The sequence below is a fragment of the Hoplias malabaricus genome, chromosome 14 (assembly GCF_029633855.1).
Source record: "Hoplias malabaricus isolate fHopMal1 chromosome 14, fHopMal1.hap1, whole genome shotgun sequence".
Classification (NCBI taxonomy): Eukaryota; Metazoa; Chordata; class Actinopteri; order Characiformes; family Erythrinidae; genus Hoplias; species Hoplias malabaricus.
This window is the reverse complement of record NC_089813.1, coordinates 38,119,400-38,133,052: the sequence shown is the minus strand read 5'-3', so window position 1 is coordinate 38,133,052 and position 13,653 is coordinate 38,119,400. Positions and strand designations below refer to the sequence as shown.

At 46.0% G+C, this 13,653-nt stretch overlaps 1 protein-coding gene across 1 annotated transcript in view; it reads right to left on the bottom strand.

Annotated features, from left to right (window-relative positions):
• notch2 (notch receptor 2) overlaps positions 1 to 13,653 on the bottom strand; it is a 65,071-nt gene that overhangs the window by 20,689 nt on the left and 30,729 nt on the right. Inside the window, exons 3-9 of the mRNA XM_066643271.1 lie at positions 5,530 to 5,786; positions 5,016 to 5,357; positions 2,754 to 2,876; positions 2,214 to 2,444; positions 951 to 1,106; positions 563 to 748; positions 252 to 365 (exon numbers count right to left, since the gene is read on the bottom strand). Of these exons, the coding sequence (XP_066499368.1) occupies positions 252 to 365; positions 563 to 748; positions 951 to 1,106; positions 2,214 to 2,444; positions 2,754 to 2,876; positions 5,016 to 5,357; positions 5,530 to 5,786 (1,409 nt within the window). The remainder of the gene's footprint in view (positions 1 to 251; positions 366 to 562; positions 749 to 950; positions 1,107 to 2,213; positions 2,445 to 2,753; positions 2,877 to 5,015; positions 5,358 to 5,529; positions 5,787 to 13,653) is intronic.

The following is a 13,653-nucleotide window of genomic DNA, read 5'->3' as shown; positions in this document are numbered from 1 at the left end:
GTGTTTGAACCATTGGAGGCACATGGTCTTACTGGTGCAATGTGGAGTTAATGAAGGTTGGCCACCAGGCTGCTCCAATTTAGCCATGACACCTCCCACACTACAACGACAGGTGTTTCACTTTCACTGTCTAACCCCTGTATGTACATATCCCCTGTTCAAAAACCAGAAAAGCGGATTTATAAGATCAACTACAGGCACTATAGAGCCAGAGAAATAAGTGTGTGTGTGTGTGTGTGTGTGTTACTCACCCTGAGGACACTCGCAAACAAAGCGGCTGACCTGGTCTAGACACTTCCCGTTGTTGAGGCATGGTGAACTGGCACATTCATCCACATCGATCTCACAGTGGTCTCCTTCAAAGCCTGGGAATGAAAACACACACACACATCACATATATGATGAACACTGTCCAAAGTTATTTAAAGTGAAATAAGCTGTGGTCGACCTGGAGTAAACATGAGTAATCATCAGCTGCAGTCCTAATATTTATGTCTGTGATATTAATAGAACTGTGTGTGTGTGAGAATGTGAGAGTGTGTGTGAGAGAGAGAGAGATCACCTGGCATGCAGATGCAGTTGTAATCTCCGATCTGGTCGAGACAGGTGGCATCGTTCTGGCAGGGGTTGGAACCACACTCGTTGATGTCTTGTTCGCAGCGAGGCCCTGTGTAACCTTGTGTACACTGACAGGTAAAAGAGCCCTCGGTGTTCACACACACTCCACTATGCTCACAAGGGTTCGGCCCTATCGCACAAACACACACAGGAAGTTCCAATTGGTGTGAGATACAGCTTAGAGCTGAAAGTGAGCAAGTGAGAAAATAGGAGTGACAACAGATAAGGCACCCCTCTACAACACAGCTTTACTAAAGAACAAGAAAAGACAGAAATATAAAGAAGAACGGAGGGAGGGAGGGAGGAGAGGCAGAGATGGAGAGAGATCTCACCGATGGTGCACTCGTTTATGTCGGTGTTGCAGGTGGTGCCCTTGTACCCAGAGGGACAGTTGCAGTTAAATTTGCCGTTCACTGGATTTGTGTCGCACTGTGACCCCGCCCTGCACGGGTTACTGAGGCAGGCATCATCAATGTGACACAACAAACCTGCAGGAAAAAACACAGTACATTGTTAGACCACTTAACCAAGTCTGTTCTTTTCTCTATATCCCTCACTATGTAGAAAGCACACCAAGGCCTTCTTCAGAGAGGCAGAGACAGAGAGGCAGAGAGAGACAGACAGAGAGGCAGAGAGAGACAGACAGAGAGACAGAGAGAGACAGAGGCAGAGAGAGAGAGAGAGGCAGAGTGAGAGAGACAGAGACAGACAGAGAGAGACAAAGGCAGAGGCAGAGAGAGAGAGAGAGAGACAGAAACAGAGAGAGACAGACTGAGAGAGAGAGAGGCAGAGTGAGAGAGACAGACAGACAGAGAGACAGAGGGAGAGGCAGAGAGAGAGAGAGAGAGAGGCAGAGTGAGATAGACAGAGACAGACAGAGAGAGAGACAGAGAGACAAAGAGAGAGACAGAGGCAGAGAGAGAGAGAGGCAGAGAGAGAGAGACAGACAGAGGCAGAGAGAGACAGAGAGGCATAGGCAGAGAGAGACAGAGAGACAGACAGAGAGAGAGAGAGACAGACAGAGAGAGAGAGAGAGAGACAGAGAGGCCGAGAGACAGAGGCAGAGAGACAGACAGACCTTTTTTTTTTTTTTTTGGAATACTACTTGAACAGGACAGATTTCCCACAGTCTACGAAGCTAAAGCCACATGGAACATGGAGCCTTATTTGTAAGTGGTTCCTAATCTGATTCAAATCCGTTTTCTGTATACGCCCCTTAAAAATCCCAGTGGAGTTCCCCTTTAAAGGAGGCCTGTCATTCCTGTGCTTCACCAACGGTCTGCACTCTTCTAGGAAGACTTCATGCAACACGCTGGAAACACTGCTGTGAGAATTTGAGATCAGGAACTGATGTTGTTTATGAGCTCTGGATAATTACTCTAGACACTGCTTTGGTGACCTCAGTGGAGGCTTGTATTTGTGACCGTGTCTAGGTCCTCTGTCTCAGCAGTGCCATCCTATGGGGATTATACGAGCTGTGTAATGTGTGCGAGCGCTCTGAGATGACAGGCATCTCAAGTCAAGATGAAACGGTTATGCAAAATAAAGCACAGGCACGTCTGCATGCGTTTGCCCTCAACGCCCTGTTTACTGACCGGTTTTTCCAAAGGGGCAGCTGCAAAAGAACGAGGCGACTCTGTCGATGCAGGAGCCGTTTGTGCAGGGATTAGCGGCGCAGTCGTCGATGTTCTCGGAGCAGTCGGGTCCGCTCCAGCCGTTCACGCACACACAGGTGTAGCTGCCAATCATGTTACTGCAGGTTCCTCCGTTCTGACAGGTGTTGGGCTGCAGGCGACACTCGTCCACGTCATCTGTGCAAAACTGACCTGAAGAGAGGAGAGGATGGACTAAGATCAACTCAAACACAGTAAGATGTCACACAAAATTAAAGCTTAAACTGACGGAGCTGGACCCAGGACTGATCTAATACCAAACAGAAACGTCTTCTGCGATACAGCAATCAGAAATGTGGTCGATGAGATGGAAACTGTGCAGAGACACGCTCAACCAGTGTTTACCACATTATCTGATTAACTGAGGAAGCTGGGCTCAGTCGTAAAGAGACCACTGCTCCCTTCTTTACAACAACAACAACAACAACCGCCAGAGAAGGTTTACCCTCTTAAAGCTCTTACCTGTCCATTCAGGAGGACACTGACAGTTGTAGGTGTTAACCCCATCCATGCAGGTCCCTCCATGCTGGCACTTGTGATCCGGACAGTCATCGATATTCAGCTCACAGTTAGTGCCGTTAAAACCTGAGTGAGGGAGAGATCCATCAATAAAACCGTTTATTTAACATTTTATTTCAAGTCATTTTAGACCCTATCTACTGCAGTTACGGTGTTTTGATCTGACAGCACCTACACACACACACACACACCGTTAACCCAGACACAGACACAGACACTGATTGTGAACTGCTACATTCCAAAGTCGAATCTCTTCCTCTCTGCGGCCGTGGGGTGGTAATAAACAGTGTATCACGTTATTTAAAAGCAATCAGTGCCGTTTTTTTAATCACTGGAGCACTCTGCTTTCCCACGGCTCGAATTCTGGCCCCGGGGGCAGACGCTGGTCACGGCTTGTTGAGGAGCTGTGCCAACAAACGCCCTTTTAAACCCGATACTCGAAAGAGGAATCTCAAAGGTTCCTGTATTTCAGCTCTAAAACATAACTGGCACAGTCAGCAGAGCAGTGGGATCGGGACGTGACGTCACACGCCGAGTTTCAGAATCTCCAGATAAAGCAACGCCGGGACTTCTTCTTGTGACATGGGTCTTTCGGGACGATGGGAGAGGTGGTTTCCTGCGGTACGAATGCACTATAGGCATCTGTCTGAACATGAGAACAATAGGTGTTCCCTGTTCGCTCCGATGGGTTTCAATTCTGCAATTTAATTAGTAACTTTTACGTTTCAGAAACACTGAGACATTCCCTTTCGGCCGGTCACATTCGCTCTGGCCAGCTGTTCTGGAATTTATGTTATATATGTAAACGTGGTCTAATCCAGTGGTTTCCAGCCTCTGCACGTGTGGCACCACCATGATTCCACTGTGAAGTTAATTTGTGACTTTATTTTGTTCAAAAAGACATTGCAGTTCTGTTTGAATTACAATGATTTAAATGAATTCCAGTGGGGTTGCAATTTGAAAATATTCTCATCTAATATATATTAGAGAGAGAGAGAGAGAGACAGAGAGAGAGATGGAAGAGAGAGAGAGAGAGAGATGGAAGAGACAGAGAGAGAGAGAGAAGGAGAGAAGGAGAGAAGAGACAGAGAGAGAGAGAGAGAGAAGGAGGAGACAGAGAGAGAGAGAAGGAGGAGACAGAGAGAGAGAGAGTCAGAGAGGAGACAGACAGAGAGAGAGAGAGTCAGAGAGAAGACAGAGGGGGGAGAGGGGAGGAGTGAGAGGGGGGAGAGAAAAGAGAGAGAGAGAAGAGACAGACAGAGAGAGAGATAAAATAGAGAGAGAGAGAGAGACAGACAGAGAGAGAGAGTCAGAGAGGAGACGGGGGGGGGGAGGGGAGGAGTGAGAGGGGGGAGAGAAAAGAGAGAGAGATAAAATAGAGAGAGAGAGAGAGAAAGAGAGAGAGAGAGAAAGAATGCTTTTCCAAGAACCCAATGATGCCTACCATATGTAAGACACAATGGAACACTGTAAAACATACACACAGTCAGAACTAGACAGGACCTAGTGGAAGATGAGATGTTTAGTCTGGGGGCCCATGATCTAATCTATAAGGTCCCATTTGTAACACATAGCACAAGACACTTCTGTAAACTTTAACACACATTTTGCCAATGCAACCCCTAAGCTAGGACTGCTCCACTCCCACTAAACACGTCCCCTCTTTTGAAAACGCAGCTATCACAACAGCAATGAACAGCTCAACACACTTGTAGGAGAGTCTCCTCTCTCTCTCTCTCTCCCGGTCTCAGATGGCTAAAGCATCGCCCGGGTACACACCACCCTGAATTAGGACAGGCCAGACCTGGATTGCGGTTGTGTGTTAGTGGAGTTGATGGTAAAGTCTGTACCGTTTGTGCTTATGACAAACAGAAATAACAACCTGGCTAGAAATACAGAGCTACTGGTCACATTTTAGAAATGTAGCTGGTGTTAAGTTAAAGACGACAGTTTCAGTTCCTAACCACAGAGGGGCTCGTCTTGTTTATTCGTGCGCATTTCAGTCTTTATCAGTGATGTATGTAAACCCCAGCCAGAGTGCTGCGCCTTGTACCAGCACAACACACAAACACATAATACGATAGAGCACCTGTATATGCACCTCGAGTTGGTTAGCAAAAGCTGTGTGGTAGTGTCATGCAGCAGTATGCCCCAATGTTGAACACCTGAGGTCAAATCTAAACCCAATCCTCTGGTGAATCTCACCTGGGAGACAGTGGCACCAATAGGTCGAGTCTGAGGTCTGTCTGCAGGTTCCCCCGTTCTGACAGGGAGATGGAGAGCAGGGCACATACTGACTCTCACAATACGTCCCCGTGTACCCAGAAGCGCAGCTACAGCGGAAAGATCCGGGCACGTTCACGCACTGCCCATCGTTCTGACACATCGAGGGGCTCGCGGCACACTCGTCCACGTCGGATAGGCAGCGGTCTCCATGGTAACCAGGACGACAGGAGCAGGAAAACTTTGCGCCAGGGAGAGCGGTGCATATCCCGCCGTTAGCGCATGGAGAGGACACGCAACTGTCTTCGCTCTCACATCTCGGTCCTGGGAGAAAAAAAAGAAAAAGAAAAAGAATAAGAGAGAGAAAGAGAGAGAGAGAAATAAGAAAACTGCTATTAATTAGAAATAAAACTGGTTACTGATATATAGAAAAATAGAGAGAGAGAGAGGGAGAGGGAAAGAGAGAGAAAGCAAAGTAGAGAGAGTACTATCATACCTGTCCACCCTGGCTTGCAGTGGCAGGTGTATTTGTCATGGGGCAGGAGTGTGCAAGTGCCCCCATTGATGCAAGGGTTGGAGGGATAGCAGGTGGAGTTTATCTGGGTTTCACAGCGGAGCCCATTAAAACCCAGGGGACACACACAGCTGGGGCTCTCCGTCGACCCGTCCCGGTTCACTATGCAGCTGCCTCCATTCAGACAGTAACTCGGCCCACACAGATTACAGTATAGCCCCTGGTAACCTGGAGTACACCTAGACACATACACACACACACACACACACACACACAATGTTAGAAGTCCAAGAACACTTTGCCCTTCTTTTGAAATCTAAGGATTTCTGTGGAAATCAAGGGGAAATTTAGCAGCCAGTAGCAAAATACACACACAGTACAGTTAGAATTCACATAATAATGTACAGAGAATCACAGGAAAAGAAGATAACTGTATACAGTTTACCTACAGGGAAGTGTACAGATTAAAAAAAATCATTCATTCATTCATTCATTCATTATCTGTAACCCTTATCCAGTTCAGAGTCGTGGTGGGTCCAGAGCCTACCTGGAATCATTGGGCGCAAGGCGGGAACACACCCTGGAGGGGGCGCCAGTCCTTCACAGGGCAACACACACTCAGACATTCACTCACACCTATGGACACTTTTGAGTCGCCAGATTTTAAAAATTGTACAATATAAATAAATACAATATTTAAACTATGCATTCATACACTAGAAATACAACCTACGTATACACACACACACACACACACACACACACACCTAACATAAAACTCAGAACTCCTGCGCCTGCCTGTAGAGCACTGACTACAACCTGCCACTGAACTACCTCCACTTTCTGTGAGGACCTGATGGCCCCAAGCCCATCAAAGCTCAGTTCTACTACAGAGTCACGAGCTCGAATCCCAACTATGCCACAGCTGCACATGAGCAGAAGAAACCTGCCTTCTCAACCACTTCCTCTCTCCCTTTGTCACAGAGATGCTCTCCAAACGGAAGTGTCTTTAAGGTCACAGAGTGCGGAGAGGTAGGCACTCGTCTACGCACTCGTATCAGCTGTGCTGGTATGGGCTTTTATTTTGTAGTCACTGTGCTAGCGCTGTGATATTACTCATGTTTTGAAATATCAATAAACCGTGGATCAATACAATAATATTTAATGGTAATCCTGAAAATGTATAAATAATAAAAACCTCTACAGAGACATATTTAACTGTCATTGGGTAAAGTTTCAACAAGTGGCTGTGGTCCAGTGGGAGCTTTGTTAGAAGTCTGAGTCCGAGTGTGTGGGTAGGACGGCTCCTGCCGCAGCGGGCATCCGTTAGTGGACAGGTCTGGACAGCACTCCCCTCCCGTTGTGTAGAACTGCCCAGTGGTATTGCACTAGCAGCAGTTCAGGGGTTAAGTGGCGGTGGAGGGGGTGGTAATAAATAATTACAAGCCACGACCCAAAGCACCAAGTGTCTGAGGATCTAAATTAGAATATAAACGCACAACAGGTCCACAATAACAGCTCGACGTGAAGCCAGTTTCGTTACAAAGTTCCTGGAAGAGCTTGGTTTTCTAAGCCTTGCTGCTACAATGTAGAAACGCTGTTGTGAAACGTCTCTTATTTCATGAAGATCGCTGATAAGCGTCAGCCAGTCATCCTAATGTGCGTCTCCAGAAGACAGAGGTCTTTAGCTTTCTTTCTAATGTATTTCATCAGAACTGTGAGCGAAACAGAGTAGACATCGAATTGGGTAAAGTTCCCGTCAGCGATATCCTCAGTAAACACACCTCTCAGTAGATCTCCGTTTACAGTTTATTAATCTCCAAGTGACACAGCGGCAGAGAGACGGCCAAAATAAAAGATAAACATTATACGCTAAGCTTAAACATACTTAGATCCAAGAACTGAGAAGGCGCCCCAATAAGTCCATTTAACTGAGCAGTTCAGTCCCTTTCATTTGAACATCACAGTGGTCTCAGGTTTGAGGTTTTTACGGGAGTCTCTCGGTGAAAGAGAGAGCAGCCTGGTCTTGTACAAGTGAAAAAAAATGGCTGAATCATTGACCACTGTGTGTGTGTGTGTGTGTGTGTTTATGTGTGTTTGTGTTGGAGGTTTGGTTTAGTACTGTTTAGATTTTATTAAGTGCTTATTATTATTATTTATTCAGCTTAAAACTACAGCTCTAAATATTCTTGTTGTTGTTAGAACTGCTTCTAAGTCGCCGAAGTCGCCGAGGCAGGTCTAAACAGAAGTGTGCAGTGCCCAGGGCAGCACAGGAAGAGCCGGGAGGGTGTAAGGTGTTTCAGAGGTCAATAAAGCAGAAGGAAGCTCTGTGTGTTTTTGTGTGTCTTTGCATGTGGGTACATGTGTGTGTGTGTGTGTGTGTGTGTGTGTGTGTGTGTGTCTGCTGTAGTCTGTGTGAAATCCTGTATACTGTGAATTTGCATACAGCACATTTAATTTCTGTTGTGTTCTTGAGCGTTTGATTCGTGGAGGAAAGTGTTTCCATGTTTCATACGGCTACAATTCCCTTTAATGAAGCTTGAGGTTACAGTTCGACCTCTGGGTGTTGATGTATGCAATCAACACTAAGCTTGTTCATGTTACTATTTGCATTAGAGCTAATGACATGTAAACAAACCACTCTAAAGTTCTGAAATTAAACCAAACCTGTATGTTTTTGTGCATTTTGTGTGTGTGTGTGTGGTCGCAGCAGGACTCATTTCTGCATCGCGTTTTGTTCACAGCAGACTTCCAGCATCTCACACAGAATGAGGAAATTACAGAATTGCAAAACAGCACCGAGTCTGCTGCTCTCTTCCCCTCCCCTCCCACTGTTCTCTCTCTTCTCTAACATGAGCTGCCCCTCTCTCTCGGTCTAGTCTTCTATGAAATTTACAGACATTATTCATTGCGGTCAGAGGAACGGTCCTAATTTGCAAAACCCTAAAGTATTGACCCGAGGCCTGTAAATGTGTCTCAGTGAAGAGATAAGGTTGCATTAGTTACAGATTGAAATGTGGTAGTTGGGTTTACACAGCTCAGAGGATGTGAATGGCCATCGTTCTCCCAGTTTAACGGGCACTGTTTGTGACTGGGACACACACACACACACACACACACACTGGTGGAACTGGTGTCAACTAATAATTGGAGAGAAAACCAGGATTAAATTAAAACAGAGAAAGAAAAAAGAAATCATTAAAGAACATTCAAGTCGCTTTTAAATATCAGAGCTTTATGAGAGACACTCAAAATATATAATCAAGCCATGTGGCATCACTGTGTGTGTGTGTGCGTATATATATGTATATATGTGTGTGTGTGTGTGTGTGTGTGTATATATATATATATATATATATATGTATATATGTGTGTGTGTGTGTGTGTGTGTGTGTGTTTGTATGTATATATATGTGTGTGTGTTTGTATGTGTATATATGCGTGTGTGTGTGTATATATGTGTGTGTGTGTTTGTATGTATACATGTGTGTGTGTGTGTGTGTGTGTGTGTGGGTGGGTGGGTGTCTGACATAAATATTCTGCCACAACTCTGACATTTTGATGGTCATTTTTCATCTCATTTTTGCTCGTGAGTTAAATGACAGATCAATTCTGAAAGAGTTAAGTAGTACTTCTCTAGCTGCTGGCGGATGTGGTTCTTAGGTGTGAACTATGAATGGCAAAACGTGTGGTTCTCAAACGTAAAACATACAATGCAGATAAAAGAAACACAGCGTACTGAGCTGTAAATGATCGTAATGACGGATCCAAAGGCTGAAGGTGTCAGAAAGCGGGCGACTGCTCTTCTAAGGCCCCGCTCAGGATCTCGTTCTGCAGGAGCAGGAGTCAAAAGTCCGGAGGAAGGCTGAGTTATAAGTAACTGAGCTTCTTTCCTTTCACGTTAAACATTATCCTAACACTGCCCCTCTCAGAGCGAGGGATTTAACGTGTGCAAACAATAAAGATTCCAATTAAAAACACATGAATCAGACGTTAAATATATAAGGCCCGGTGCTGTGTTTAGAGGTGAGCGGTGCTTGTCCGTGCTGACTCTGAAAGTGGGTGTGGCTTAGGCCAGAAACATTATTCATGCGCTGAAAATATGCATCTACTGGCCACAGGGGGCTGAAGTCCATTGGAAGAAACAGAGAACAGAATTTACAGGGGTTTCCACACTTGAGCTTTCTTCTGGAACCAGACCCAATTGCTCGGAGCAGTCCAGAGTACAGGTCTCTGTCCCCCTGGGGCTGGGGTTCACTTCAGGAGAAGTCTGGTGTGGTCCGCTGCACATGTGGGAAGCTATCTGCTGCTGCTGGATTCCTTTAGTAACAAGACTGTTTTGACTTTTGGGTTCATATGACAGTCTCATGTTATCGCAACTATGCATCAGATTATGCCAAACACAGCACACTTTCATAGAACTGGAGCACTGTGATAAGCTCCTCTTTGTGGAGCGAGTGTGAGTTACTGAGAGCACGGTCTGGTGCTGAAATGCAATGTGTTCAAAAGGTGAAAAAAAAAAAAGCAGTAAACAGATGAACACAGAGCCGTACATTTGGCGGCCGTTCACACTTAAAACTGACTCATGGTACGGTGAAATGGATCTGTGGTTCAGACAGAAACTCTCCAGGAGGTGCACAAGTGTCCTAAGTAGGAACGGGATTGAGATTAAATGTTGTTGTATGAGAGATTTTTGAACAAACATGATGCTGAAAAGATGTAATAATTATTTACTGTGTCTTCAAAGCATGTTATAAATAAACACATTTATTATCTGTAAGTGCTTATCCAGCTCTGGGTGGCGGTGGGTCTGGAGGCTCTCCTCACACTCCTCACAGACAGTCACCCGGAGGAAACCCACGCAGACACAGGGAGAACACACCACACTCCTCACAGACAGTCACCCGGAGGAAACCCACGCGGACACAGGGAGAACACACCACACTCCTCACAGACAGTCACCCGGAGGAAACCCACGCAGACACAGGGAGAACACACCACACTCCTCACAGACAGTCACCCGGAGGAAACCCACGCAGACACAGGGAGAACACACCACACTCCTCACAGACAGTCACCCGGAGGAAACCCACGCAGACACAGGGAGAACACACCACACTCCTCACAGACAGTCACCCGGAGGAAACCCACGCAGACACAGGGCGAACACACCACACTCCTCACAGACAGTCACCCGGAGGAAACCCACGCGGACACAGGGAGAACACACCACACTCCTCACAGACAGTCACCTGGAGGAAACCCACGCAGACACAGGGCGAACACACCACACTCCTCACAGACAGTCACCCGGAGGAAACCCACGCAGACACAGGGCGAACACACCACACTCCTCACAGACAGTCACCCGGAGGAAACCCACGCAGACACAGGGAGAACACCCCACACTCCTCACAGACAGTCACCCAGAGGAAACCCACGCAGACACAGGGCGAACACACCACACTCCTCACAGACAGTCACCCGGAGGAAACCCACGCAGACACAGGGAGAACACACCACACTCCTCACAGACAGTCACCCGGAGGAAACCCACGCAGACACAGGGAGAACACACCACACTCCTCACAGACAGTCACCCGGAGGAAACCCACGCAGACACAGGGAGAACACACCACACTCCTCACAGACAGTCACCCGGAGGAAACCCACGCAGACACAGGGAGAACACACCACACTCCTCACAGACAGTCACCCGGAGGAAACCCACGCAGACACAGGGAGAACACACCACACTCCTCACAGACAGTCACCCGGAGGAAACCCACGCGGACACAGAGAGAACACACCACACTCCTCACAGACAGTCACCCGGAGGAAACCCACGCGGACACAGAGAGAACACACCACACTCCACTTTATTAATTAAGGAACAACCTTTTTAATCCAGCCTTTCTCATTCATTTATAGCTGCTCTTACTTTATCACACACACAAACACTAATTCTTCAAAATTCAACAGAGTGACAGTCCTGTTTTAGATTCTTCACACTACACAAGCTCGCCTGGTCTTGTCTAGCTGTGTGTGTGTGTGTGTGTGTGTGTGTGTGTGTCCCTGAAGTCAGGAGTTCAGAGCTGTACTGTCAGACCAACTCTGCTGGAGCTTTCTCCTTTTGCGGATAACTTACTTTAACTGCCGAGTTGAGGCCAGTTTTAAAGACGACTCGTCCCATTAAAGACGCAGGAGGCTGAGTATTCGTGTCCAGAAGGCATCAGGGGGTCGTAACAGCTCTGCAGGACACGTTATTACAGCTCTCTCACTGGACACCATTTGTCACTGTGGCCTTTGTTGTCGTTTCTAAAACTCCTCTTCACAAATGCTTCTGCCAGACTTCGTAACATCAGCACAAACGTCACAACAACAACAAACTCCCAGCTCATTGCTGTATTAACCCCCCCCCCCCCCCCCCCCCACACACACACACACACACACCATCTGGAAGGTTCTCCCACCCTCCAACTTTGAATAAAACCATCTACAAAACAAGTCCTTTTCCAAGTTAAAGTGAGTTAATAAGTTAAGGCCCAACTTAAGTATATTTTCCCAAATGAATGAGCGACTTCCGACATAATCTTGTTTATATACGTTACATTTTATAGATTATTTTTCTTCTGTAATGTCCCCACTGTGTGTTCATGTACTGTCTCTTTAAAACCACGCTACCAAGCTGCAGTCACGTGATTCTGCCCCCTATCTGCCACATGGAAACAACCTAGACTCCGAGGCCAACAGAGCGACTCGAGCTCGTATCAGAGAAAAACACAGTGTCTGTGGTTTGAACGTGTCGTGTTTTGACTATAATTAAGATGACACTGAACAAAAAGAAATCAAATGTAAACGCTGAGAAAAAAATGTTACAGCGACCAAAGCACAATCACACACCGACAATAAACAGTGCTCAAACACCGAACACGCTCCCGTAGCGCTGGGCGATATGAGCGCAGATCAACATCACGATACATTTTATATTCTACCACGTTTACGATTAATGAACGATTATTTTCTGTATTTTTGACGAGGCCCGTGCTGTAAATATGCTCCAGTGTTAAAGCTGGGATATTTATTCGAATGTTGCTGGGAGCTTGTTTCCTACTTGTTTTTCCAAACCACAGACGCTGCGTTTTTCTTTGGTACAAACTGCTCGAGTCGCTCGGTCTGCCTCAGCGTTTAGGTTCTCCTCCATGTGGCAGATAGTGGAAGAACTACAGCTTGGTAGCGTGGTTTTAAAGAGGCAGTACACGAACACACAGTGGGGACAGAAACAGAAGAAAATCAATTAACGATATAATCGATATGGACAAGAAGGTCTGAAGCTGGAGCTTATTTACAGCAAGTATGAGGCTCAAAAATACAAAAACAATATAATCTCTCATTAATCGTAATTGTGGTAAAATGTACAATTAATTGTGATGTTGATTTGCGCTCATATCGCCATTGACATATGGATCTTGATCTTGATCCTCTTCCTCTTCATTTTTTCCTTTTCTTCTTCTTCGTGTTTTCTTTCCTTTTCTTCTTCGTCTTTTCTTTCCTTTTCTTCTTCTTCTTCGTCGTCCTTTTCCTTTTCTTCTTCTTTGTCGTCCTTTTCTTCTTCTTCATCGTCTTTTTCTTCGTCTTCTTCTTTTCCTTTTCCTCCTCTTCCTCGTCTTCTTTTCATACTCTTCTTCTTTTCATACTCTTCTTCTTTTCATACTCTTCTTTTCCTTCTTCTTCTTGCTGCTCCCGCCCATCAGGGGTCCCTACAGTTGATCAACAACGATCCGCACCATCGATCTGTCACAGTTTTTACGCCGGATGCCCTTCCCGACCTCCAGGTCACATATGGAGCTTAATAAAATAAAAATAGTAAACACTATAAAAAATGTGACACTTTTTGTTTTTTTCCTCCACAGATCTTCAACTCGGCAAATCAGACACAGTGGATTATAACGTGGAGGACATGTAGCTACTCGTCAAAACACTATTTGACAAAGGCATGTTCAAACTTTACAGCTTCCTATTTCCATGAGTTTCCTCAAAACAAAAACCACAAACAGCAAAATTAACACACACTGGAGTTGAACCCAGTCGCTCATTTGGTGTTTA